The sequence below is a fragment of the Abramis brama genome (genome assembly GCF_963993115.1).
Source record: "Abramis brama genome assembly, chromosome: 15".
NCBI lineage: Eukaryota > Metazoa > Chordata > Actinopteri > Cypriniformes > Leuciscidae > Abramis > Abramis brama.
Genome location: NC_139977.1, coordinates 13,538,581 through 13,562,693, shown reverse-complemented (window position 1 = coordinate 13,562,693; position 24,113 = coordinate 13,538,581). Strand labels below are relative to the sequence as shown.

General features: G+C 37.6%; 1 protein-coding gene across 1 annotated transcript; it reads right to left on the bottom strand.

The window, feature by feature from the left end:
• Positions 1-1,415: 1,415 nt before the first annotated feature.
• Positions 1,416-22,718, bottom strand: slc47a1 (solute carrier family 47 member 1). Its single transcript, XM_084136643.1, has 17 exons — positions 22,327-22,718; positions 18,125-18,226; positions 17,533-17,601; positions 17,091-17,239; positions 13,835-13,877; positions 13,501-13,545; positions 13,304-13,401; positions 13,097-13,194; positions 10,377-10,490; positions 9,946-10,013; positions 9,657-9,765; positions 8,699-8,774; positions 8,418-8,487; positions 8,010-8,142; positions 3,510-3,604; positions 3,236-3,412; positions 1,416-3,137 (listed from the first exon to the last, which is right to left on the bottom strand). The coding sequence occupies exons 1-17, from the start codon at positions 22,495-22,497 to the stop codon at positions 2,826-2,828; spliced, it is 1,929 nt and encodes a 642-aa protein (XP_083992769.1). The 5' UTR covers positions 22,498-22,718; the 3' UTR covers positions 1,416-2,825.
• Positions 22,719-24,113: the final 1,395 nt, after the last annotated feature.

Sequence of the window (24,113 nt, the reverse complement as noted above, 5' to 3'; positions counted from 1 at the left end):
ACTTTTAGGCCCTAACAGTATACTGGACATGAGGATCGAATGTTAAATTTGCATCAAATTTTCTTTGAAACTCAAGAGCAGATCCATCCACATTTAGGGTTCAAGAATCAGTTTTCTGTATTTGGTGGGGTGAACCAATCAGCATAACCTAAGTCTTATCAGTGTTGAGAGGAGAAAATTTTGAGACGTCCATATTTTTTTTTTTTATCTCAGTCTTTATCTTTAAGTGTACAAGAAAGGCAACAGCTGTGTTATCACCAGGTTCTGAATGAATATAAATTCAACTGAACCTTATCCTAGACAAAGATTACAAAATACACAGACAGAAACCAAAATTACACAGTCAAAATAGAGGTCACAGGCTATACAGGAGAATGACAGGCAGCTGCATAGCAAACATCCTCCACAAAGGAAAGCAGCACATGAGTACAATAATAATAATTTAATAATAATAATAATAATAATTAATAATTATAATAATAATAATAATAATTCCTTACATTTATATAGCGCCTTTCTCTGCACTCAAAGCGCTTTACATAGAAGGGGGAATCTCCTCAACCACCACCAATGTGCAGCATCCACCTGGATGATGCGACGGCAGCCATATTGCGCCAGTACGCCCACCACACACCAGCTTACTGGTGGAGAGGAGACAGTGATGAAGCCAATCAGTATATGGGGATGATTAGGAGGCCATGATGGACAGAGGCCAAGGGGCAAATTTGGCCAGGATGCCGGGGTTACACCCCTACTCTTTTTCGAAGGACATCCTGGGATTTTTAATGACCACAGAGAGTCAGGACCTCGGTTTAACGTCTCATCCGAAGGACGGACCAGTACAGTTGCTGGTTGTAAGCAAAGAGGTGCAGCCAATTTTGTGCTTAAAAACATGTGTGATTGAATCTATAGTCAAGAAGGTCTTTGTGGTTAATGTGCATAAGGATGCAAACAATGATACACTCCTCAATGAATTTAGAGACATTTTTGAGGGCATGGGATGCCTCCCAGGTGAACATAAAATCCACATTGACCACCAGATGGCTCCAGTCATACATGCATGTCGGAAGGTACCCTTTGCTTTAAGAGGGAAGCTTAAAGGAGAACTGAAAAAAACTTGGAGTAATATTCAGGAGTAAAATACAGGAGCTTTCCTGTAGCTCAAACAGTAGAGTGTTGGCACTTGCAACACCAAGGTCATGGGTTTGATTTCCAGAGAAAGCAAGAACTGATAAGAATGTAAATGTGTACCTTGAAATGCAAGGTAATAAATGTGAAATGTAATATGCATGGGGCTTTAAGGGGTGTGTCCTGGGTCGAGGGCAGAGTTTAAACTAAAGATGGTGACAGCTAAAGAATGACTGTGTTCTGGTCTGTCTGCAAAAAAAAAAAAAAAAACAAGTGACAAATTATTTCCATGTTTTTGCCACAAAATTAAGTTTTATTAGGTACGGAAAGCTCATACTCTTTCTCCCGCTCTCTCTCTCTCCCACTCAAACACATACACATACAGTACGGACACACATTCACACAGAAATGTGTTGTCAGCGCTGCTCTGACGACTTCATCAGTAAAATAGTGTAACAACTTTGACAACAATGACATTTCTGACTAGCGAGGTAATAACGCTGCTATTCTTGGAGCAGATAAACTTACAGTTTCACTATTAGTAGTGCCGAACTGCCGAACTGTTAAGAGACACACAGACTGAGGTAATTCACACATGCTAACTCTCTCTCTCTCTCTCTCTCTCTCTCTCTCATAACTGCATTAACAACTGAATTTATCTGCTTTTCTCATAACTGCATTAATAAGTGCATTTCTCTGCTATTAGTGGCTCAAGCCTGCGTAACTACTTCTGAAATTACGTTCTGGAATTAGCAAAGGAGGCTTGGGATTAAATGTGCAAGAAATTAGTCCCAACACACAAGAATGTTTTAAGGACAAAAACCTAACAAATGTCTTGAAGTACAACATCTAAACAATGTTTTGAGGTGTGGTAACTGTAGTATAAGCTTAATAATTGATTTTGGGCCGTTGAATTAATGAAAATGAATGCACACTAGAGGTGTAACAATCTATCCGCTTCGCGTCGTGGTTGCATTACCAGCTCGGGTGTGCATTATTTTTCTAACAATTCAACGGCCCGTCGTCAATTATTTCTTTACATATATTGCTTCTCTGCATGAATGAATGTGGTTCAAAGACATCATCTCAGAGCGAATGGACAAATGAATATATACACACCAACGCAGCCGGAGTATGGATATGATGTGACATGCACGGGCGACTGTGCATTTGACAGTGTATGCACATTATCATTTTCTTTTTTTATCAAAAATTGCACAGTGTAGCTTTAAATGCTTGCCTAAAAGAAATTTGTAAAGAATGTTTTCAATAGTATTTCACTTTGTGATTTACTTTGATATGATAAATACATTAACAAGGAAAACTACAACCTTATAATCTGCATCATATAACCAGATATATATTAAAAAAACTGTTTAAAATGTAAAATCTGTCCACTAAGAAATAAAATAAAATATATGCTGCACAATAAGTACTGCTCTTTTCAGTAGTCTTATGCAGCTGTATTTTGGCCTAGACAGTTGGGCTGGAGACTGTCCCAGAAAATTTGTCCATATTGTGCGTACAAATCCCCTTCTGTAAGCCTACGAGCTGGCAGAGATGTAATAAATTTTTTTATCGGTATTGGCTGATTCGCTTATGTCCTCCTTGTATAGATTGGATGGATTGACCCAGTCGTGGTCCCAATCTTTTTTTCTTTTTCTATTTTAATTGGGGCCTTGGTAAGATGGATCAAGTTAGAGTGAGCTTGCTGTGGTGTTGAGGAAGGTGTTAAGGGTGGAAAAAATCTTTGAATCCATTGTTAGGTTGCTCTGACGTCGAATAAAACTTTCCGGAAGAGGACAAGCTACATGCACAGCGATTCCAGCTATCAGGATCAGGACGGTGGTCAACAGTGTGAGTCCCCGTCTAAGCACAAGCTGTTTCGTAGAGAGCAAGACTTTAGGTCGAGCTTCTCCAGATTCACTCTCCATCACTAGTTTACCCTGCTCCTGGGTACTAACTTGTACATAGCCGGCCACTTCAGAGCTATTACTTGTTAGCTGGGCCTAAAGTAGCAAAAAAATTATATAAATAAAAGTTATCACCACAGGGATTTGAGAATAGTTTTATATTTCAGGACAGACGTCATCAATGTAGCAATTACTTTGTTTCCAGTTATGTCATCCCAAGGTTCAGGTATACTTGCTGAAGCTCCAAAATCAGGTGTTTGCTCCGCGCTGTCCTGCCGTTCAGAAACTAGCGTTTCGATGACTGACTGTCCTATCGACGGCGCCTTTTGGACACACACTACTTTTGCATGTTTGCCTGCACGTTTCAGGGCCTAAGGAAGATATTAGTCAAAATTATCAAACACTTTCAACAGCCTTCCTGGAGGGCAGCTTGGCTTGACCATGTGAGTTTGATTTGTCATGTCCCACCTGCTCTGTCGCTTTCTTCCAGTCGAGCTTGAAGATGAGAGTGGTGAAGAAACAGGTTTGAATAATGACACAAATCAAGAGGCCAAGCCACAGACCTGAATGAGCGGGAAATGAGAATGAGATGTGTTTCAGGCTTAGAACAGGTAACAGATAAACACATGCAACCTGAATTTTATTACATGGCTGGATTGAAGACAAAACATACTATATGACCAGAGATATGAATCCACATTAAAGGGTTAATTCACCCAAAAATAAAAAACTCATCTGTCAGCAATTACTTATTACCTAATAATTCAAAATATCTTCATTTCTTTTTAGAAGATGAACAAAAGTCTTATGGATTTGTAACAACATGAGGGTGTCAAAATGTTTATTTAAAAATCTTTAAAAATCACAAGTTTAGATGCGCTTAATGTATTGAAATTAGTTTTATAGAAAAACATAAATTGATGACTTTATTATAATTATTACAAAATATGTTTTAATGGGTTTGTTAGATTAATATCTCCAGTGCATATACAGTATCCCAAGAAACACAAGAACTACAACTGACTTCAGCCACAGCCTTAGATGAAATCAACTGAAGATAAAAGAAGACATTAACCCTCTGAGGTCTGAGCTGTTTTCTGGGCCCTGGAGGTGTTCTGACATGCTCTGACATTTCTGGTTATTTCTGTTACTTGTGACATTTTCATGGCTAAAGTCTAATTACACTGTATTCAGCACAAACTCTGCTACAATAATATATCAGCAGCATGTATGTAAAAGTTTGTAGTTTTGAGATAATGACATTTATGCGTGGTTTTTGAAAATACAAAAAAAAATTCTCACTGAAATAAGGCCATGAAACCCATACTGATTATTTCTTCACAAGACTTTTGAAAATTGTATGACGTAGCCTAGAATATTTGCTGCAAAACTATGTGAAAATCACCCTGACTGCTCATTCAGATAAGACAATATATTGATTTAAAAATTTTACGACGTGTTTTGTGTGAAAAAGCCTTATGCGAGAGCTCATTAATATGTAAGCTTTTCTCACCTGAGAAAGACAAAGAACCTCCCCTAACGGCCCTATTAGGAGCTATCAGGCCCCTATCATTCTGAGCAACCTTGCACAATACTGTAAATGAGGAGATTTAAAAAATAATGGCTTTTAAATTGTTTGGATTTATTTACAACACAACATAATCCAAAGATACACAACAAATGCCAAAAAAGCACTTCAAAGACAGAGACCTTTGTGCCATTCCTAAAAACACTGTACATACCTTTCATTTCCAAGATTTTCACTTTACCATGTTCACGTACTGAGACTCATGTGAATGTTGAAGTCCTCAGTGGCATCTGGGACCTGAAAAAAAAAAAAGTGAACATACTGATATCAAGAGAAAGGCCTGCATGATTTTGGAAATAAATATTAGATTTTTCTGGTTAAAATTGCTTTTTAAAATTCCTTTTTAAAATTCACAGAATACACACACACACACACGTTTCCAACGATATATAATATAATGAACACCAGGTTTGTTGTGCCTTGTAGGCATAAGGTATATGCGCAGTGCGGATAAAATAATAATAACAATAAATAACCTATAGCAGCCTATAAATCTTCCAAAAGAAGCTAGAGAAAAATATATTGATTATCATGTTACTTCAAATGTTTCCATCCGTTATGATGATATGAAATGAGATAATAATAAAAACATGAAGCCGTTTGGTGCGTTTTGCTTTCATCCAAAATATGATACATTCAAACGCGATCGCTTGCAAAATATGATGCATTCAAACGCGATCGCTTGCAAAATATGATACATTCAAACGCGATCACTCTCAAATATAAAACATTATGGTTACCATAAACATATCTATGTTTGAGCAGATATCCACAAACACAGTAAACACATATGATACATTCAAACGCGATCGCTTGCAAAATATGATACATTCAAACGCGATCACTCTCAAATATAAAACATTATGGTTACCATAAACATATCTATGTTTGAGCAGATATCCACAAACACAGTAAACACGGGTCTAAATATTATAATATTCCCCATATATCTAGCAACAGTTCAGCTGCAACGTGACATTTATGCAACAATAACAAACTAGGCTATGTAAGAATTTCTTACCTTATCTTTCTTGTCTTCAAATCGCGTTCTTCTTCTTCTGAGGTAGCCTAAATCCAATGTAAGCTCAGGCACGTCTTTCAAACTCGACGAAAAGTGAAGTGAAGTGTTTTGTTGTTGAGGTAACGAGCGCGTTCGCGTTCCATGTGGAGATTTGCATGTGAATATCTTTTGCGCGAGTAGGCGTGGCCAAATTAACTGTAATGAGCAAGCGTTTGAGAAGCTGGACATCTTGTTGGTTTTATACAAATTACTTAAACAGAGAATATTTGTTTTCGTTTTGAATCCGATCATTTAAAAGTACACACTTAAATGTTTATAAAGGTATATGGCTCATAAATGTGTGACAAGTATTCGCTGAGTTTTGTTTCAGTTTATAGACGTGCTCAAGAAAAAAAAGTTCACCGCGACAGAGAGGCAGAACGCACACCCTGTTTATTTTCTTTATTTTACAAAAGCACAATGTTTTGATTTGATTGTAAGTGGACACATACAAAAGGAGAAATATCACAGATTCTTTTTTTATATTTCTTTTTTCTGTATGACCATAAATGATGGAGTAATTTAAGTTTATAGTGCTACAATGTGGAGAAAATCCGGCAAAACGCGTCGGCGCGTTTGTCGACCTCAGAGGGTTAAATCTCTGAAGATCTCAGCAGAGGATTAAACAATTCCAAAAACAGCATTACCAGCTTCACTTATTACTAACCAGACTGACTTTCTTTCTGTCAGACGTTTACAAGTTTTTATTGACAATTAACAGGGGTTTAACTCTAATGTGTTTCATTTGAAGTCACCATAACAGTGATTAGTGTTTCCATTAGTTGGGCTCTTAACTCTTATTATATCTTTTGTCTTTTTTGGCCGCTGTGACGGTGTGTTTTTCAAGCACATTTGCAGCAGCAAAGAAAGATCTTCTAACTGATTGTTATAATATTGCTGGTCCTCATGCTGCAGTAACACAGGGTCTGTGATGTGAATATATTAATGGTACAACACAATTGTTAGATTCAAAAGACATCAGTGAATCAGTCTATTTCATGATGATTATAAAACCATCAACAGGTAACCATCATCACCTGATCTCATTTCACTTTAGCTTTCTTTGCTGCTGCAAATGTGCTTGAAAAACACAACGTCACAGCGGCCAAAAAAAGACAAAAGATATAATAAGAGTTAAGAGCCCAACTAATGGAAACACTAATCACTGTTATGGTGACTTCAAATGAGACACATTAGTCTTGTCAGTCACAAGAAAGAAAGTCAGTCTGGTTAGTAATAAGTGACGCTGGTAATGCTGTTTGTGGAGTTGTTTAATCCTCCTGAGATCTTCAGAGATTTAATGTCTACTTTATCTTCAGTTGATTTCATCTAAGGCTGTGGCTGAAGTCAGTTGTAGTTCTTGTGTTTCTGCTCATCTCTTTTTCTGTTCTCTTCTTTCCTTCAGTGATTCTGCTTATTAACAGGCTTATTAAGGCTGAAATGACTCCATATTTAATATACACAGATTTTGTGGCTCAGATAAGGTCCAGTTCTGTTTTTTTTTTCTTGCTCTTGGCTGACATGTGGCATTGCTATGGCCTGCTTGTGGCCCAGATCTGGCAAACAGGAGTGAGCCGCCCAAGGGCCATCAGTCCACGCTGCATGCGGGCCAGATCATCTTTCCAAGTGTGCCAGATGTGGGCCGGATCTGGGATGTCAAAATGTTGCTATGTGAGATAGTGTTTAGAAGTTTGGGGTCGGTAAGATTTTTTTTATGTTTTTGAAAGAGGTCTCTTATGTTTACCAAAGCTGCATTTATTTGACCTAAATACATTAAAACAAAGTCATTACAAATTAAAATAACTGCTTTCTATTTAAAATTGTAATTTATGCCAATTTATAGCATCATTACTCCAATCTTCAGTATCACATGATCCTTTAGAAATAATTTGAATATGCTGATTTGCTGCTAAAGAAACATTTGAACAGTGACACAAATCAAGGGAATGCTGAAATTGATCATAATAATGTTGTATTATTATCAAAATTGGGGTTGTCACATATATAAATGAAATTAAAGATCTTTATTGGCTTGACATTAGTTTTTTTTGTTTTTTTTTAACATCTTTTTTGATCCTGGAACAACATTCCAATCAACCAATCAGATTTGAGGGACAAGTTTACAGTTTATGTCAAGTTTAGACAATCAGGGTTATATGCTTCAAAATCAGTGTTATTCACCTATAATTTCCCTCTGATTTTAGGGATAACTTATGGGTAGGGATATGGTTAGGACTAAATGTTGTTCCTGGATCAACAAAATATGTAGACCAAGGAATGCGTCTAGCTTAGCAAAATCAGGACATGCGAAAATGTGTACCAAGTATCCTGAGCTCGGCCAGAAACATCAGTGATATTCCCACTGGTAACCCAATGCAGTAGTAACAGATCAAGTTGGACAGTGCTGCTATTTTCTGCTTCCCAGCACCCAGAAGAATCCCTGAACACACACACTAAAACACAACACAATCTTTCTGTCTTACAGATATGAACCAGACACTTCACAGTTATCAGTGAATTACGTAATTTCACAGAAACAGGTTTCATTCCCTAGTAAACTGATAGTCTAATTGTGACATTATCACTACAGTATAATCACACGTAGAGTCATATAATGATGAAAGACAACTATCATTAGGCATTACAAGAGATAGCATAATGCCACCAATGACTCATTTGTGTTGCCTTCCTTTAAACAAATACAAATGTTAAAACATTTCAAACCTACCACAAGAGCATCAAAAAACTGCAGGAAGACGAACAGGGTGAGATTTTCCGAGACAATCTTCACTATGCTCCTGTTAGATTAAATCAAGAAGTGAGAACTGCAAAACAATAGAAGAAAAGCTTCACTCTAATCGCTCTAATTAGCAGTGTTTTTATTTATTTATTATGCAGAATATGAGATCATGATACCATAAAATATCACATGACAAATCCATAATAATCTCTGTTTTATCATAATCCAATACATGTGTATACAGTATGCTATAATGGAAAAAAACCTACTCATCAGAGGTAAAGATGTAGCCCACTACTGACTTTGAGCAGCCTATCACGATTCCCTGTAAAACAGCCAAAACTCCTGCAATGCAAAGGTTTCAATTATATTTTCTTCTAGATACCTATTAAATGTTCACCATGAAATCAAACTTAACAATTAATTGTTTATGGAGTATTCCAGTATTTATTTAGATTTATCCGTGCACGCTTTATTTTTGTAAAAGTTCATGTGTCCTCGTAATGTGCCCTCCCTTTTTCATCGACATCTGTATGACATCCAGTGTTGGGAAGGTTACTTTGGAAATGTAATAGGTTACAGATTACAAGTTTTTATAATGCTATAAGTAGTGTAATTTAAATGACCATACTTTGTTAAAGTAATATAACTGATTACATATGATTACACTTCTAAATCTCTAACGAATGTTTTCAACTGTTAATCATTTTCAAACATTCAAATCAGGCAGGGTTAACCTTACAGTAATAGTCAATACTGATGTCAGACTTTCATTTTGAGCAAAAAGATCGCGTTTTTGTCAAAGACAAAAATCGGATTCAGAATGATCAAATCATAGATGGATTGGATCACGTCCATCAACACCCACAAAGCTTCACAGTCCTATAGCTCGTCCTGGGTCGACACTTCATTCAGTAACATTAGGCAGTTTTGATTTATATGCTGTTTAATGTTGATGATCGCGTTACTTTATATATGCATATGCTTACATATGCTAATCGCTTGTTTCTGTTTCTTCGCCCATGTTTTTTATTTATAAGGAGATGCAGAACTCTTTCAGAATATGTCTAACAGCGACCCCTACCGTATAACAGTGAAAACAGTGAAAAAAATTCCGTCAATGCCGGGGAAGCGTTGTCTCAACAATGACGGAAATTTCCGTCAGTGGCGGGGAAAGAGTTAAGCTTCATTTTAAGCACTATGTGGGTATTTCCATAGTCTACTAACCGGAGATCACGAGAGTCACTTTACTGGTGATCAGGGCCCTGTTAGTGTCTCCAGCTCCCAGCGCGTTTCCCACACGCACACAAGCGGCTGCATGCACACCTAATGGAAACTAAACATGAAATATGTTTATTAAAACATGCAAATATTCACACTAATTCAATTTAACAATAAATAAATAAATAAATTTGTAATGTATGTGTTGTTGTTTTTTCAATACATTTGCCTTTTGGCAGTAATGTCTGAAAGTCTCTAAGTATTGTGAGCTCAATGCTACACAACGCTGTCTTACCATGTAACTAATGGACCCCACCTCCAGCAACACATGTTGAGCACCAAGATCCACCTCCCCGAGCATTCCTGACAATCATCAGGATGAGAAGAGGGATGGATGTTATTTAATTATGTGTAAAATTAGATTGTTTTTCTTTGATTGTGGCATTGCACTGAAACATACAGTAGTTAGGCAATTTATGAGAGGATTTGTAAGCCATCAAACTTTTGTGCACTGCACTTCCGCCTGGGATCTTGTATCAGTGCAATAACAAAATAGTAATTAACAAAGCATTAATTGTCAGGGATTTAACATGATTGCATTGGCACTTCAGGCTGAAGACCAATAGGAATATTTTCTGTTATGTATATCAAATTGGCAACTACTCATTTAATTTAATCAGAAACACAAGACAACGCATACTTAAACTACCTCACACATCTACACACCTGCAAGGAAACCTCCGATCTCATAGATCCACCACTCAAAACAGAGCATGAGAGTGCTGGGAATGGCCAGTTTCATGTAAGAGCCCCACTCCTGCAGTGATGCTCTAGACCAGCCTGTAGGGGGCGACAGAGACAAACACATACACACACAATCACTGCATACAGAACACCATACATCTCTTGTAATTATTGATTGACTTGCTTTGCAAAATAATTGTGTTTGTGTATTCATGCATGTGGAAGAACTTGTCACAATTCGACAAAACCTGTCTACTTTATTTTGTAACGCAGAAGCAAGCCATTTACTGTGAATTTGTGTGAGGCTTCCGATTTATGAGCCACTATAAATGATGAATAACTATTTGCGCTACAAACCAGTGTGTTTATGATTGCAATAATAAACTAAAATAATAAATACCAGTTTACAATATCAAGCATCATCATAAACTGTTTTTGTACAGCTAAAATAACTGGAAGTGGCTGACACCGGAAGCCTGACACATTCAAGTTACAAATGGCCACAAATGCTCTTAAAGGGGACCTATTGTGCTTTTTTACATTTTCAACTTTCTTTAGTGTGTAATGTTGCATGAACGGAGTCTTCAAAGTTACAAAGCACAAAGTCCACTCCTAAGGGAGTTATTCTCTATATCAGTGCACACTGTTTCTGAACTGCCTCGATTGGAGTTTTCCTGCGGGAACGTACACATCGCAATATTCCTCATTTAAATATCTCCCTCCCAAAGTATATGCAAAAAAAAAAAAAGCTTCACAAAGGAACAAAATATTTCATTTCACTGGGAAAATACCAACTGGTGTCTATAAGAAGCAGGAATTCACACTGAAAGTGATTAAAGTCTCTGCACTGTCCGTTGCTAGTAGGACCAGAGGCGGACAGAGTACACAGCTTCATTACTTGAGTAAAAGTACAGATACCCCTCGCTAAATTTTACTCAAGTACAAGTAAAAGTACTACAGTCAGATGTCTACTTAAGTAAAAGTACTAAAGTACATGTTTTTAAAAGTACTTGAGTATCAAGAGTACAAGAGTACATTTTCTAAATATTGCATTACTACTGCCACAGTGCTTACATTGGTAAACACAGCAAACACAGCAAAGCGAAAACTATCATTAACTTGTTCAGAAAATTGAAATAGTCTGGCGAGGTGGGGGCACGGGCACATTCAAAATTGTACTTAAGTACTGTACTCAAGTAAATGTACTCCGTTACTGTCCGGCTCTGAGTAGGACTTCCAGGGCTGGAAGTCAATCCCAAAAATAACTGATTGTTCGATTCTGAGGTGCTGACAACTGAGAGTCATTTGAACCTGTGGTGATGATTTCATTAAGGGAAATCGACTCCACTGAAGGGCCTAGCCTGGGCACAAAAAGTCATGATCAACGCGACTTGTATCGTTCAAAAAATAGGTAAGTCAAGTTAAAAGAACATTATTACACGGCTCTGTGGAATACTTGATTCTGATTGGTCAATCGCGCCAGCAACGCTATACGCTTGCTAGGAACGTTTTTTCTTCATGGAAGTTTTGTGTTTGGTGAGCTAATATAATATTAAAACTCAGTCAAATAAATATTTTGTGTACAGTTATTTAATTATATCCAGTATCGTGGACTCGATCTATATATATATATATCGCAGAATCAAGAATTACAGGCCTTCACATCAAGAATGATGTATTAAGAGATGCATTAAGAGCCAGGGGGTGAAAACTTTTTGAATTTGAAGATCAAGGTAAATTTTACATAATTTGTCTTCCGGGAAACATGTAAGTATCTTCTGTTGCTTCCGAAGAGCAGTACTAAATAAGAAAAAAAAATTCATCCTGTTCAAAAGTTTTCACCCCCGGCTCTTAATGCATTGTGTTTCCTTCGGGAGCATCAGTGAATGTATGAACCTTTTTTTAAGTTGTGTTTGAGTCCCTCAATTTTCCTCAGTGTGAAAAGATGGATCTCATAATCATACAGTCACTGCTGGAAAGGGTTCAGATATGCAAAAGATGCTGGAAAACTGAAGAATTTCCAGGACCTGGAGGACTTTTCTGAAGAACATTGGACAGTTTAACTGCTCAAGACAAACAAGGGACTCAAGAACAACTATCACAAAACAAAACAAAAAACAGTTGTGGATCATCCAGGTTACGACACGCAGTATTAAGAATCGAGGATACATAAACTTATGAACGGGGTCATTTTTATAAATTCAGCTATTTTTTGTCTTGTGAATAATAAATAAATAAATAATAACTACTTGTAATATAATAAAGTTGACTTGACTTGACTTGATATGTAAACATCTTTTATGTAAAATATCCTATTCAGGACAGTAGGCTACTAAATAAAAAATAATATGCATTTTGTATGATCCCTCTTATTTTGAATTATTCACATTTTCACAGATTCTGCAATCTGTAAACTTTTGAGCAGCACTGTGTATTCAGTGATGCATCGCTGTCGGCACTTCCATCGGTAGTCGCCGCACACGTTGAGGCTCATTTGCATACATTGGAACTCTGCTAACTGCATTACTAGCCATCTCTCTTGCTCACGGTCAAGAATCAATTTGTCACTGCAAATCAATGTCGGATGTGAACGCCCCTTTAGGGAGTGATAATTATAGATGACTTAATGTAATCATTTTAGAAGTCAATGACCCCATAATGGCATAAAAGTGTGTGTGTGCGGCTTTCCACATATTCCTTACCATCCCATGTCTTCACATGCAGCTTTTTCCAGCGTATGTACGCAAACAGCAGGAGGCAGATGGAGATCTGTGAGAAACTGTTGGCTACAGCAGAGCCCCTGCAGAAACACACACACACCTGCTTATTCTAGAGATCATTTATTTCCTGGCTCTTCAGTGTATTTATTATTGTTTATTATTATTCAAATTAGTAGCCTATTATCATACATCACTCCCAGCTTCATTGAGTGAAGAAGGATGTAGTTTGTTGCTACATTTAAAATGTTGGCAGCAACTGCAGTGTACATCTGGGGCAGGATGATGCCCTGAAACATGACAATACATTATCTCTTCAGTTTTCATCTCTTTTGCTCATATATACAAGCTGTCCAATGCAACATCTTGAGCTTACTGAGATGTTGTACCTGGTTTTGCAGATAAGACACCTGCAGATAGTGCAGAAACATGGCCTAGGAAATTGAAGGAAGATATCGATGCTGTCAGCAGAAGGAAAGCTTGTGACAACTGACTGTATAAATGTGGTTACACCCTTTAAATATTGTGTTGAACTGAAAATAATAGACAATTTGACAGGAAACACACTGGTCATAGACCAAAAAAAGTGTCATGAAGAGTGAGCAGCATGATTTGGAGAAAGCGCCAGGAAACATTTGAACTTCTACTCTAGAAAACAAGGCCAGCACAGAGATTAAAGCACAACCACTGAATATTTTTGTAAAAACATTTTGTTATACTTACAGGAACAGCAGGGAGGAAAGCCATAACATACAGCTGTGCAATCCTGAAATAGGGATGAATAATGGAACCTTGAGCATAGTCTTTAAACAGTATGATACCCAAAAACAGGATAATTGACACTCCATAAATATTTATGGTGTCCTATTTATGTCCTAATTATTATTATTATTATTATTTTTGTGAGAACAATCAGATTTCTCTTTGCATACTTTAAAAAAAAAACAGTATTATGGAAATAATATACTTTAAAAATATATACTTAGGTGCGACCTGAATGTAATGTTTTTGGACTCTTAATTGCATGTTAATTGCAATTAAATGAAAATGTATTATAGTTTAAATTTACTTTAACTATAAACTATAGTATAAGTTTAACTATAAGAGTTTAACTATAAAATCTAAAATAACTTTAGAGTTCAGCTTTTTTGACCCACTTTGGTAGGATTTAAGTAGCCTAGACAGCAAAAGTGTCGGCCCAGATCCGGTCCACATCTGGTACATGTGGAATCCACATCTTTATATGTAATTTCATAATTCTCTGATTATATGTGGTTATCTCTGATATATGTGACCCTGGATCACAAAACCAATCTTAAGTCGCACGGGTATATTTGTGGCAATAGCCAACAAAACATTGTATGGGTCAAAATTATAGATTTTTCTTTTATGCCAAAAATCATTAGGATATTAAGTAAAGATCATGTTCCATGAAGATATTTTGTAAATTTCCCACCTTAAATATATAAAACATTTATTTTTGTGAGTGGATGCAGCACTATCGCCAATAGAAATGGACAACTTTAAAGGCGTTTTACTCAATATTTCAATTTTTCTGCACCCTCAGATTCCAGATTTTCAAATAGTTGTATCTCGGCCAAATATTGTCCTATCCTAACAAACCATACATCAATGGAAATATTATGTATTCAGCTTTCATATGATGTATAAATCTCAATTTAAAAAAAATTACCCATAAAACTGGTTTTGTTGTCCAGGGTCACATATGGTTAAAGTGTTATGCTAATTGTGTTGTCAAGCATTTCTGGTAAACTAAATATACCTTAATGTAATATCTATTGAAACTTGTATAGCATGTATTTAAATATATTTGAAATTAGACATGTGAAATGATAAAGTAGCAGTTTAGTACATTTAAAAAATATATATTCACATTTTAAATGTAATAAGCTATTGAATAATACAGTTAAAATTATAATCAAGTACTTTGTTTTAGTGTGTTAGTAAACACATCAAAATAAGAGATTATTTAAAGATTATTAAAACAATGTTTTAAAACGGAGTTAACTAGTTAACTGAAGTTCAGGAGTGGGGCCATGCCTCAACCAATCACCTGACTTCTCAAAACTTATTATATTCTTCTTTTTCTTATATTATATTATCGTTATTGTCTCTGTGTAAACTACAAAAATGTGAATTTGTGAAAATGGTGACGTCATGTGCATGCGTATTACATGTTCATTCTATAGGCGCGTAGTGTTTCTTTACAAAGTGTCATCGCCAACTACTGGCCTGGCAGCAGAATACATAGGTTTTAATCGTTTTCGTGGATCTGTGTGAACAGGGGTTTTGACAATGTTGTTGCCTGTACGCAACAAAATGCAAAGGATAAACTTTTCTGTTTTTAATACATCGTTGTCGTGTAAAGGTACCCTTAGTTTGTTGGTTATTTTTCTGTGCTAGTATGCTTAGCTGTTTGGTGGTTTTTCTCTATGTTCCCGAGTTACAATTCCTTTTGTTTTCAATTCTCAACTCTTCCCAGGCTGCACGTAACAACAAGTCCACATTCAATACAATTAAGTGCACTATTTTTGGCATATTGGATAAACTATTATCTAACTTAAAATTAATTTAGATGCATCCACACATGAAGGTCAAAATTGACAGTAAAAATTGTCAAAATTGACCATTCTTATTTTTGTATGTAATATTGCAGTATTTATTATATATGATTTATCTGTGTGTAACCGGTTCTACTTGACTCGTTTCGAGTGGGATTCCTGCAGTCTCTAGCATGCTTCTTGAGGCCAGGGGAGTGAGGTTTACATGCACAGTTCTTACTTGCCTCCGTTACACTCATCACATTAAACCTCACTCCCATCCAGGTCACGGCACCAAATGTAACCAGTCTTACTAAACCCTTGCTATTCTGGCATGGGAGACGGGTGCACTAACAAGGACGCTAAAGACCGCAGCTTCTTGTTAAATGTATGTATTAAGAAGAATTCACACAAAATTGTTAATTTACATATACCTGATGTAGCTGCTTTATTGAAATGAGTACTTTTCCCTTTAGTTGTTGTGATGTCATGAGCCAGCTTAATTTCCTGTTCTGTCTCCTCTTCCCTTTTGCATTGTAACTGAAAAGGGAGAGGTAGGTTTCATTTGGTTTCTGATAATCTTATTTAATCTTTAGGCTGCTTATCTGGTCTTTTGTATCAGGTATGTTTTTCTGTTTCATAACTGTCGACTGAGACCAGTGACTGCAGTCGTTAGCCTCCTTGTTAGCGCGCCTGCCTCCCACGCCGGAGACCCTGGTTCGAATCCTGCTCAAAGCGGGTCAAGAAGAACCAGTTACATTTGGTGCCGTGACCTGGATGGGAGTGAGGTTTAGGGGGGTGAGTGTAAAGAGCTGTGCATGTAAACCTCACTCCCCTGATCTCAAGAGGCGCTCTAGAGGCTGCGGTTTTTAGCCTCCTTGTTACACACATGAGATCACAGCAATAGCAAACCACAACCATCCAATCAATTCCAAATGAAAAAAAAATCAAGTTCCGACCTACAATTTTTCTTGTTCAGGAAGTCGTTCCACACGGATATACGTAACAATAGGGAATAAACTTTTATTTCATGCTGACTTTAAGATTTAAGATGTATATGATTTAAAAAAAATAGGCAAGAAGTAAATCTTTTATCTCATTTTATGAAAGCATTTTGAAAAAAAAATTGCTGTTGTCAGTATTTGGTGAACTTTTGAAAAAGTTTGAAAAGACTTTTATCCCCAGAGTTATAGCTAAATAAATAAATTCTTTATTCATCTCAGAGGTTTTAGTTCCCTCGATATTTCAACTCCTGATTTTTAAAGCGTGGAAACTGCTTATTCTGTTCTTTTGGCACACAATTTTGCTTTCCCTACAGAACGTATGGTCTCCTATCTACATGGAAAAAAAGTTTTTACATCGGTAACAATTACCCTACTAAAAGTTCTGATCTAATAATCTGACTGGATTAGTCTGACCTGGCCACCTCCGGCTCTTGCTTCAGGGTGAGGAGTATTGACTCAGCGTTGATGAGTATGGCCCAGCATGGCAGGCAGAAGAGTAAGAGGATGAGTATGCTTCTCTGGAGAATTTCCCCCACACGTTTAAGGTTCTTACTGCCAAATGTCTTGACATGGACAACAGATCATTAGTACATAATATAGAGGATGGACTCACTATTTTATGTAAGAATTAAGTTAGTTGGTGTTGGTTGAGTTGTTTTTCAGATATGTTTTTTTTGTAACAGAGGGAGATATTGAAAAATCTCTCACTTTGTTAAATACTGTGAGTCCAGCTAAAACTGGGGTTGGGGGGGGGGGTATTATACAAACACAATAAACAATGGTTTATTGAGATAGTTGGTAAGACAACATACATAATTACTTTAAACATGTTAAGGTCATCATGAGTTAAGACTACCTGAGAGACGAGTGTGTCACATGCAAGGGCCAGACCGCATCCAGTGGCTGTTGTGGTCACATTAACAGTCTGAGGGAGACAAATGATGCTTTAGCAGTGCAATCACTGAACATAGTCTCCTTATCTCTCACTGCTTCCTTCTTGGAGATACAGGCAATGGATTCCCGATTGGATCTTCTAGAGCACTTCTTGAAATAGGAAATAGTCTTAGTTTACAAAACACAGACATGACAAGATACCAAGGCTTTAAATTTTTCTGTGAAATGTATGAGGTCATTGATGTCAGAAGGATTTCATTAATTTTAATATAGTTATATATTTTAATATCAGAGATGTAATAATTGGACGGAATGTCTTAAAGTAGACCTTTCCTTTAACTTGTGATGTGGCATATATTTTTGTACCTAATTTACCTCTAAAGGGTGGATTTAGTACCTTTCGGGTACAATAAGGTACTAATATATTTGCAACCCTTAAAAAAAGTACAAAAGTGTACCTTTGAAGGTACTGTCCCAGTGAAGCTGTTGTAACCCTAAAGGTAATTTTTGTGCAGATTTTTTTTTCTGACAGCAATAGACAGTGGATGCATTACCGCAGAAGCCAGGGCATATCCAGCCAATTCAGAATTTCCTAGGTGACCACAGAATATTGTGATGACGAATGGCAGTAGAAAGTTTAAGATCCTGGAGACGAGCTGACAAAAATGAAAATTCAGACATCAACAGAGAACACAAGCAAACAAATAAACCACACAGAAATCAATTCAGTCTGCAGCCCAAAGATTGTTGGACTATTTGAATCCAGATTACGTCCGGCAAAGCAACTTTATAGAAAATCATGATGTTTATGTTTATAATCTTCATGCCTGATAGTCGCATTTACAGTTTAGAGATGAGTGCCCTTATGGAACAAAAATATAGGGAATATACTGCAACTGTATAATGTGATATATTACATAATTTCCATATGGGAAATTAGTGCTGCTATTTTTCCATATACTGCAATATATTCATTGACCATGTATGGCTATATATTAATACATATAAAATATTTATAAATAAAGACAAAAAACAGCATAACATGTAAAATTCACAACGTTTTATCCTTTATTGTGTACATATATCGCACACACATGTTCCCATATAAATGTGAATATATGTTCACACATACATATACACTATATTGCCAAAAGTATTGGGACAGGCCTTGAATTCAGGTGTTCCAATCACTTCCATGGCCACAGCTGTATAAAATCAAGCACCTAGGCATGCAGACTGCTTCTACAAACATTTGTGAAAGAATGGGTCGCTTTCAGGAGCTCAGTGAATTCAAGAGTGGTACTGTGATAGATTGCCACCTGTGCAATAAGTCCATTCGTGAAATTTCCTCACTACTAAATATTCCACGGTCAACTGTTAGTGGTATTATAGCAAAGTGGAAGCAATTGGGAACAACAGCAACTCAGCCACAAAGTGGTAGGCCAGCGGAGTGAGTCAGCGCATGCTGAGGCGCACAGTGCACAGAAGTTGGCAACTTTCAGCAGAGTCACACGCTACAGACATCCAAACTTTGTGTGGCCTTCAGATTATCTCAAGAACAGTGCGTAGAGAGCACTGAGAGTCATGGGCTGCGTTCCAGTCCACTTTTAGACACGTACTTGCAAACTTCCCTAAGCACTTCCCCTCGGGGGAATCCCTGCCGCCATTTTGAAGTGCGTTCCACTTCGTGAAGTGGACGAGGGAAGTTTATATGGACAGACCCTTGTTCCCTCGATTTTGACCGAGGGAGCGAGTCTACTTCATATGTACACTTCAGGCACCTATATGTCCCACAATGCAGTACGATTGTGACGTCACCACAGATCTCGTCTAATCACCACAACAACAAACAACTCTATGATATATTAATTATAATTTTTTAAATTTAAAACAACCCAAACACACCTATAAACATTTGGATGCTGCATTCTTAAAGGGAAAAATAAATAAATAATAAATCAACTCCATAGCTGGTTCCAAGTGATCAAGGGTTAAGGACGTTCCAATTCAGCCCATTGCAGTTTTCACCAGTAGTGGGCAAAGCAATGACGTACATCCGAGTGAATGAGACGGAGGGAAGTTAGCGAGTGAAGGGCATGACAATTTTGGACTGGAACGCAGCCATGGAATGGGTTTCCATGGCCGAGCAGCTGCATCCAAGCCTTACATCACCAAGTGCAATGCAAAGCATCGGATGCAGTGGTGTAAAGCATGCCGCCACTGGATTCTAGATCAGTGGAGACTTGTTCTCTGGAGTGACAAATCACGTTTCTTTGTCTGGAAATCCGATGGACGAGTCTGGGTTTGGCGTTTGCCAGGAGAACGGTACTTGCCTGACTGCATTGTACAAAGTGTTAAGTTTGGTGGAGGGGGGATTATGGTGTGGGGTTGTTTTTCAGGGGTTGGGCTTGGCTCCTTAGTTCCAGTAAAAGGAACTCTTAATGCTTCAGCTGCAGCATAACAAGACATTTTGGACAATTTCATGCTCCCAACTTTGTGGGAACAGTTTGGGCATGGCCCCTTCCTGTTCCAACATGACTGTGCACCAGTGCACAAAGCAAGGTCCATAAAGACATGAATGAGTGAGTTTGGTGTGGAAGAACTTGACTAGCCTGCACAAAGTCCTGACCTCAACCCGATAGAACACCTTTGGGATGAATTAGAGCGGACACTGCGAGCCAGGCCGTCTCATCCAACATCAGTGCCTGACCTCACAAATGCGCTTCTAGAAGAATGGTAAAAAATTCCCATAAACACACTCCTAAACCTTGTGGAAAGCCGTCCTAGAAGAGTTGAAGCTGTTATAGCTGCAAAGGGTTGACCAACTCCATATTAAACCCTACAGATTAAGAATGGGATGTCATTAAAGTTCATGTGCATGTAAAGGCTGACGTCCCAAAACTTTTGGCAATATAGTGTATATACACACACATTCACGGAATGAGTTACAACAGATTTCTAGTTCCCAGCATGCTTTGCTTTTGACTGTTAAAGGAGAGCAAATTAAAATAATTAAGTTTTATTTAATGTGTTTTGCTTAATATTAATATAGGGGGAGATCTGTTTGTGTTTAATGTTTTTTTATTTTGGAATTTAAAAGGTTTTCTGGTATGTGTGAGTTTTTGGGGTTACCATTGTGCTGAAGAGTAGAGCCTGTGGTGATTTTGACGATTGGCCCAACACCATTAAGACTACATGTTACTTAAGAAGTATATAGCAATATACTCCTCAACACAGTGATAGTCTACTAAATACTTTAGTACATGCAGGTGCCCTTGTGCTCTTGTTAACTAGCTTGAAAATATAAAACATTTATAATGTAAATAATTAAAAAATATATAATATTATAATATATTTTACATATACACTCACCAGCCACTTTATTAGGTACACCTTGCTAGGTTTGACCCCCATTTTGTCTTCAAAATTGCCTTAATTCTTTGTGGCATACTGTAGATTCAACAAGGTGCAGGAAACATTCCTCAGAGATTTTGGCCCATATTGACATGATAGAATGACACAGTTTCTGGAGATTTGTTGGCTGCACATCCATGATTGTGAATCTCCTGTTCCCAAAGATGCTCTGTTGGATTGAGTTATCCTGGTGGAAGTAGTCATCAGAAGATGGTACACTGTGTTCATAAAGGGATGGACATGGTCAGCAACAATACTCAGGTAGGCTGTGGCGTTTAAAAGATGCTCACTTGTTAAAAAGAGGCCCAAAGTGTGTGAAGAAAATCTCCCACAATCCACTACACCATAAGCACCAGCCTGAACCGTTGATACAAGGCAGGATTGATCCATGCTTTTATGTTGTTTATGCCAACGTTTTTCCAATCTTTTTTTGTCCAATTTTGGTGATCAAGTGTGAATTGTAGCCTTAATTTCTTGTTCTCATCTGACAGGAGTGACACCGGTGTGTGTTCTGGTGCTGTAGCCCATCTACTTCAAGGTTCGACATGTTGTGTGTTCAGAGATGCTCTTCTGCAGACCTCGGTTGTAACGAGTGGTTATTTGAGTTACTGTTGTTTCTATCACCTCAACCAGTCTGGCCATTCTCCTATGACCTCTGACATCAATAAGGCATTTTCACTCACAGAACTGCCACTCACTGGATATTTTCTCTTTTTCTGACCATTCTCTGTAAACCCAAGAGATGGTTGTGCGTGAAAATCCCAGTAAATCATCAGTCCATGTCATGTTCAAAGTCACTTAAATCCCCTTTCTTCCAAATTCTGATGCTCAATTTGAACTTCATCTTGACCTGCCATGTTGTTGCCATGTGATTGGCTGATTAGATATTTGTGTTAATGTGCAGTTGAACAGGTGTAGCTTACAAAGTGGCTGGTGAGTGTATCAAATTTTAAATATATTTTTGTATTTGCTTTAGTGGTACCATTATAACCATTGTAACATTAGTGGCATCATGATAACTTTTTCAATCCACCATGATAATTATTTTTCAATCCACAGATGCCTAACCAAGATTAATTCCTAATATAAACAGAATTCATACTGCAGGAATTCCATGTGACAGTCAGATAAACACTGTTCATGACTATAAAACAGGAGCCATCATTCACATCGTCATCAGTCATACAATTACTATCTCCAAGTCAAGACTAACTTAAGTTCCAGGCATGGGTCAAAACTAAACATGCATCCCAGAACCAGTCTCTGCTGGCAAAGCTCCTGTCTTTAAAGTTTAAAGTGAGCTGAAGCACTGAGAGAGTATTGGAGCAGAGAGAGGACTCACCAGGGGCCCGGTCAGAAGCAGGACTTGGTAGAGCTCCTCTCTGTAGGCCAGGGGAACCCATTGACGCACACAGCTGCAGCGGAACAGTTTAGAACTGGGTGCTGTTGCCTCGGTGATTTGTTCAGTGCTTGCCAGGGGGCCACAAGCCTCAAGCATCCCAGCTTTATCCATTCAGCCGCTGAGTGCAAGAAAATAAGAGTAGAGGGTGAGGAAAGAGTGAGACGGAGAGAATAATAGGAGCGATATTGGAATGAGACCGCTTCTCTCCAGCAGCGATTTGTCATAAAATGTTGTTATCAGTCCATGGAGGCAGAAACAATCAAATCAAATTGTGCTGGTTAGACTGATTAAGTAACCTGCTGCCTTCAGTCGCAGAGAGGCAGGTCACAAGCAAGCTCTTTATAATTCCCTGTATGGAGTACAGCAGATCTGAGGGGGGCTGTAAGGGGCGGGTTCGCCTTTCGTACTTCTTAAACTCAGCGGTAATCTTATCAGGAATGCCTCTGTAAATAACAGATTGCTTGCCTTTGAGGAACACATGCTAAAGCGCTTGCTTTCTAAGTTGTTCGTTTTTAGTACAGTTTTTTTCAAATTGCAAGTTTGTTTTACAATAGCAAACTCAGTGTAAAGCACATAATGTGCTTGTAGTTTTGCAGACTTGGTCTGAAGATTCGATACATAAGTGAAAGTTTTCACTGAGTGAGCCTCAAGTTCAACTTTTAGTGTCTAAGCAATTTGAAAAAAACTGTATTACAGCATAATGAGCAGAGAAAGCTTTGCTTTGGGACAAATGATCTTGGGAAATAGACCTTTAACCTGTAAACTGACTTCCTTTACCACATCTTCACTATTTAGGCAGGGTTAGGTCTGAATCTCACAAGGATGATATGTTCAAAAGAGTTTTCTAGCCCCAATGCAAATGTTGCTGTTTTAGGTGTTGATGGCAAGAAAATGTGTTTTAATATTCATCATACTGATCTCAATCATTCAACATTAGCTAAATAGCCTATCTCTAATTGGCACATTACTATTTGGTAGCTTGCCATGGATCTCCAGCGGCAGATCACACACAACCTTTGGTCATAAATGTGTCTGCTCGGTCAAACATTAACGTTTTACCTCAGTCAACATCACAGGTCTTGCACAACCAGTGCTGATCATTCAAAAATCTGTGTGTGTGTGTGTGTGTGTGTGTGTGTGTGTGTGTGTGTGTGCGTGTGCGTGTGCGTGTGCGTGTGTGTGTGTGTGTGTGTGTGTGTGTGTGTGCACACGTGTATGTGCGTGTGTGTTCAAATATTATTGCAACTACATTTGGGATTCAGCAAATAGAGAAATATCTAATAAGAAATAAAACTGTCTTCAAAATAATGGAGGATGATAAATGAAATCTTTTTTCTTCTTCTTTTTTTATTAAGCACAAAAATGTGTTAAAATATTGTTGGAACTACATTTTACAGAGCCCCTAAAGGAACATGGTGGTTGGGGAAAATACATGAGAAGGGAGGAAGAATGCCAAAGTTTTGAAATATACTTTTTCCACCCATCTCATTATTTTTCCCACCACCATGTTCCTTTAGGGGCTTCGGAATGTTTATTAATTTGTTTATTGGAATGCACTTATCGATGGGTAGCAAACTGGAACAACCTTTAGCCTTTATTTTGCAAGACATCCATGTCTTATCAGATGCAGTAAGAAATGCTGAAGACTGAAAGGAGGAATGGGAGGGAAGTTATGCACTATCATGCAATAAAACTTTTTTATTGAAAAGAGTTTGTCTTCTCTCACA

Excerpts from the sequence above, each read along its gene's own strand:
- slc47a1 (XM_084136643.1), bottom strand. The coding sequence starts at position 22,497 with ATGGATAAAGCTGGGATGCTTGAGGCTTGTGGCCCCCTGGCAAGCACT. Across the intron at positions 13,546-13,834 it reads CTTTCCTCCCTGCTGTTCCT|GCCATGTTTCTGCACTATCT; the intron begins GTAAGTATAACA and ends TCAATTTCCTAG. Across the intron at positions 8,488-8,698 it reads TACATCTTTACCTCTGATGA|GAGCATAGTGAAGATTGTCT; the intron begins GTAGGTTTTTTT and ends TTAATCTAACAG.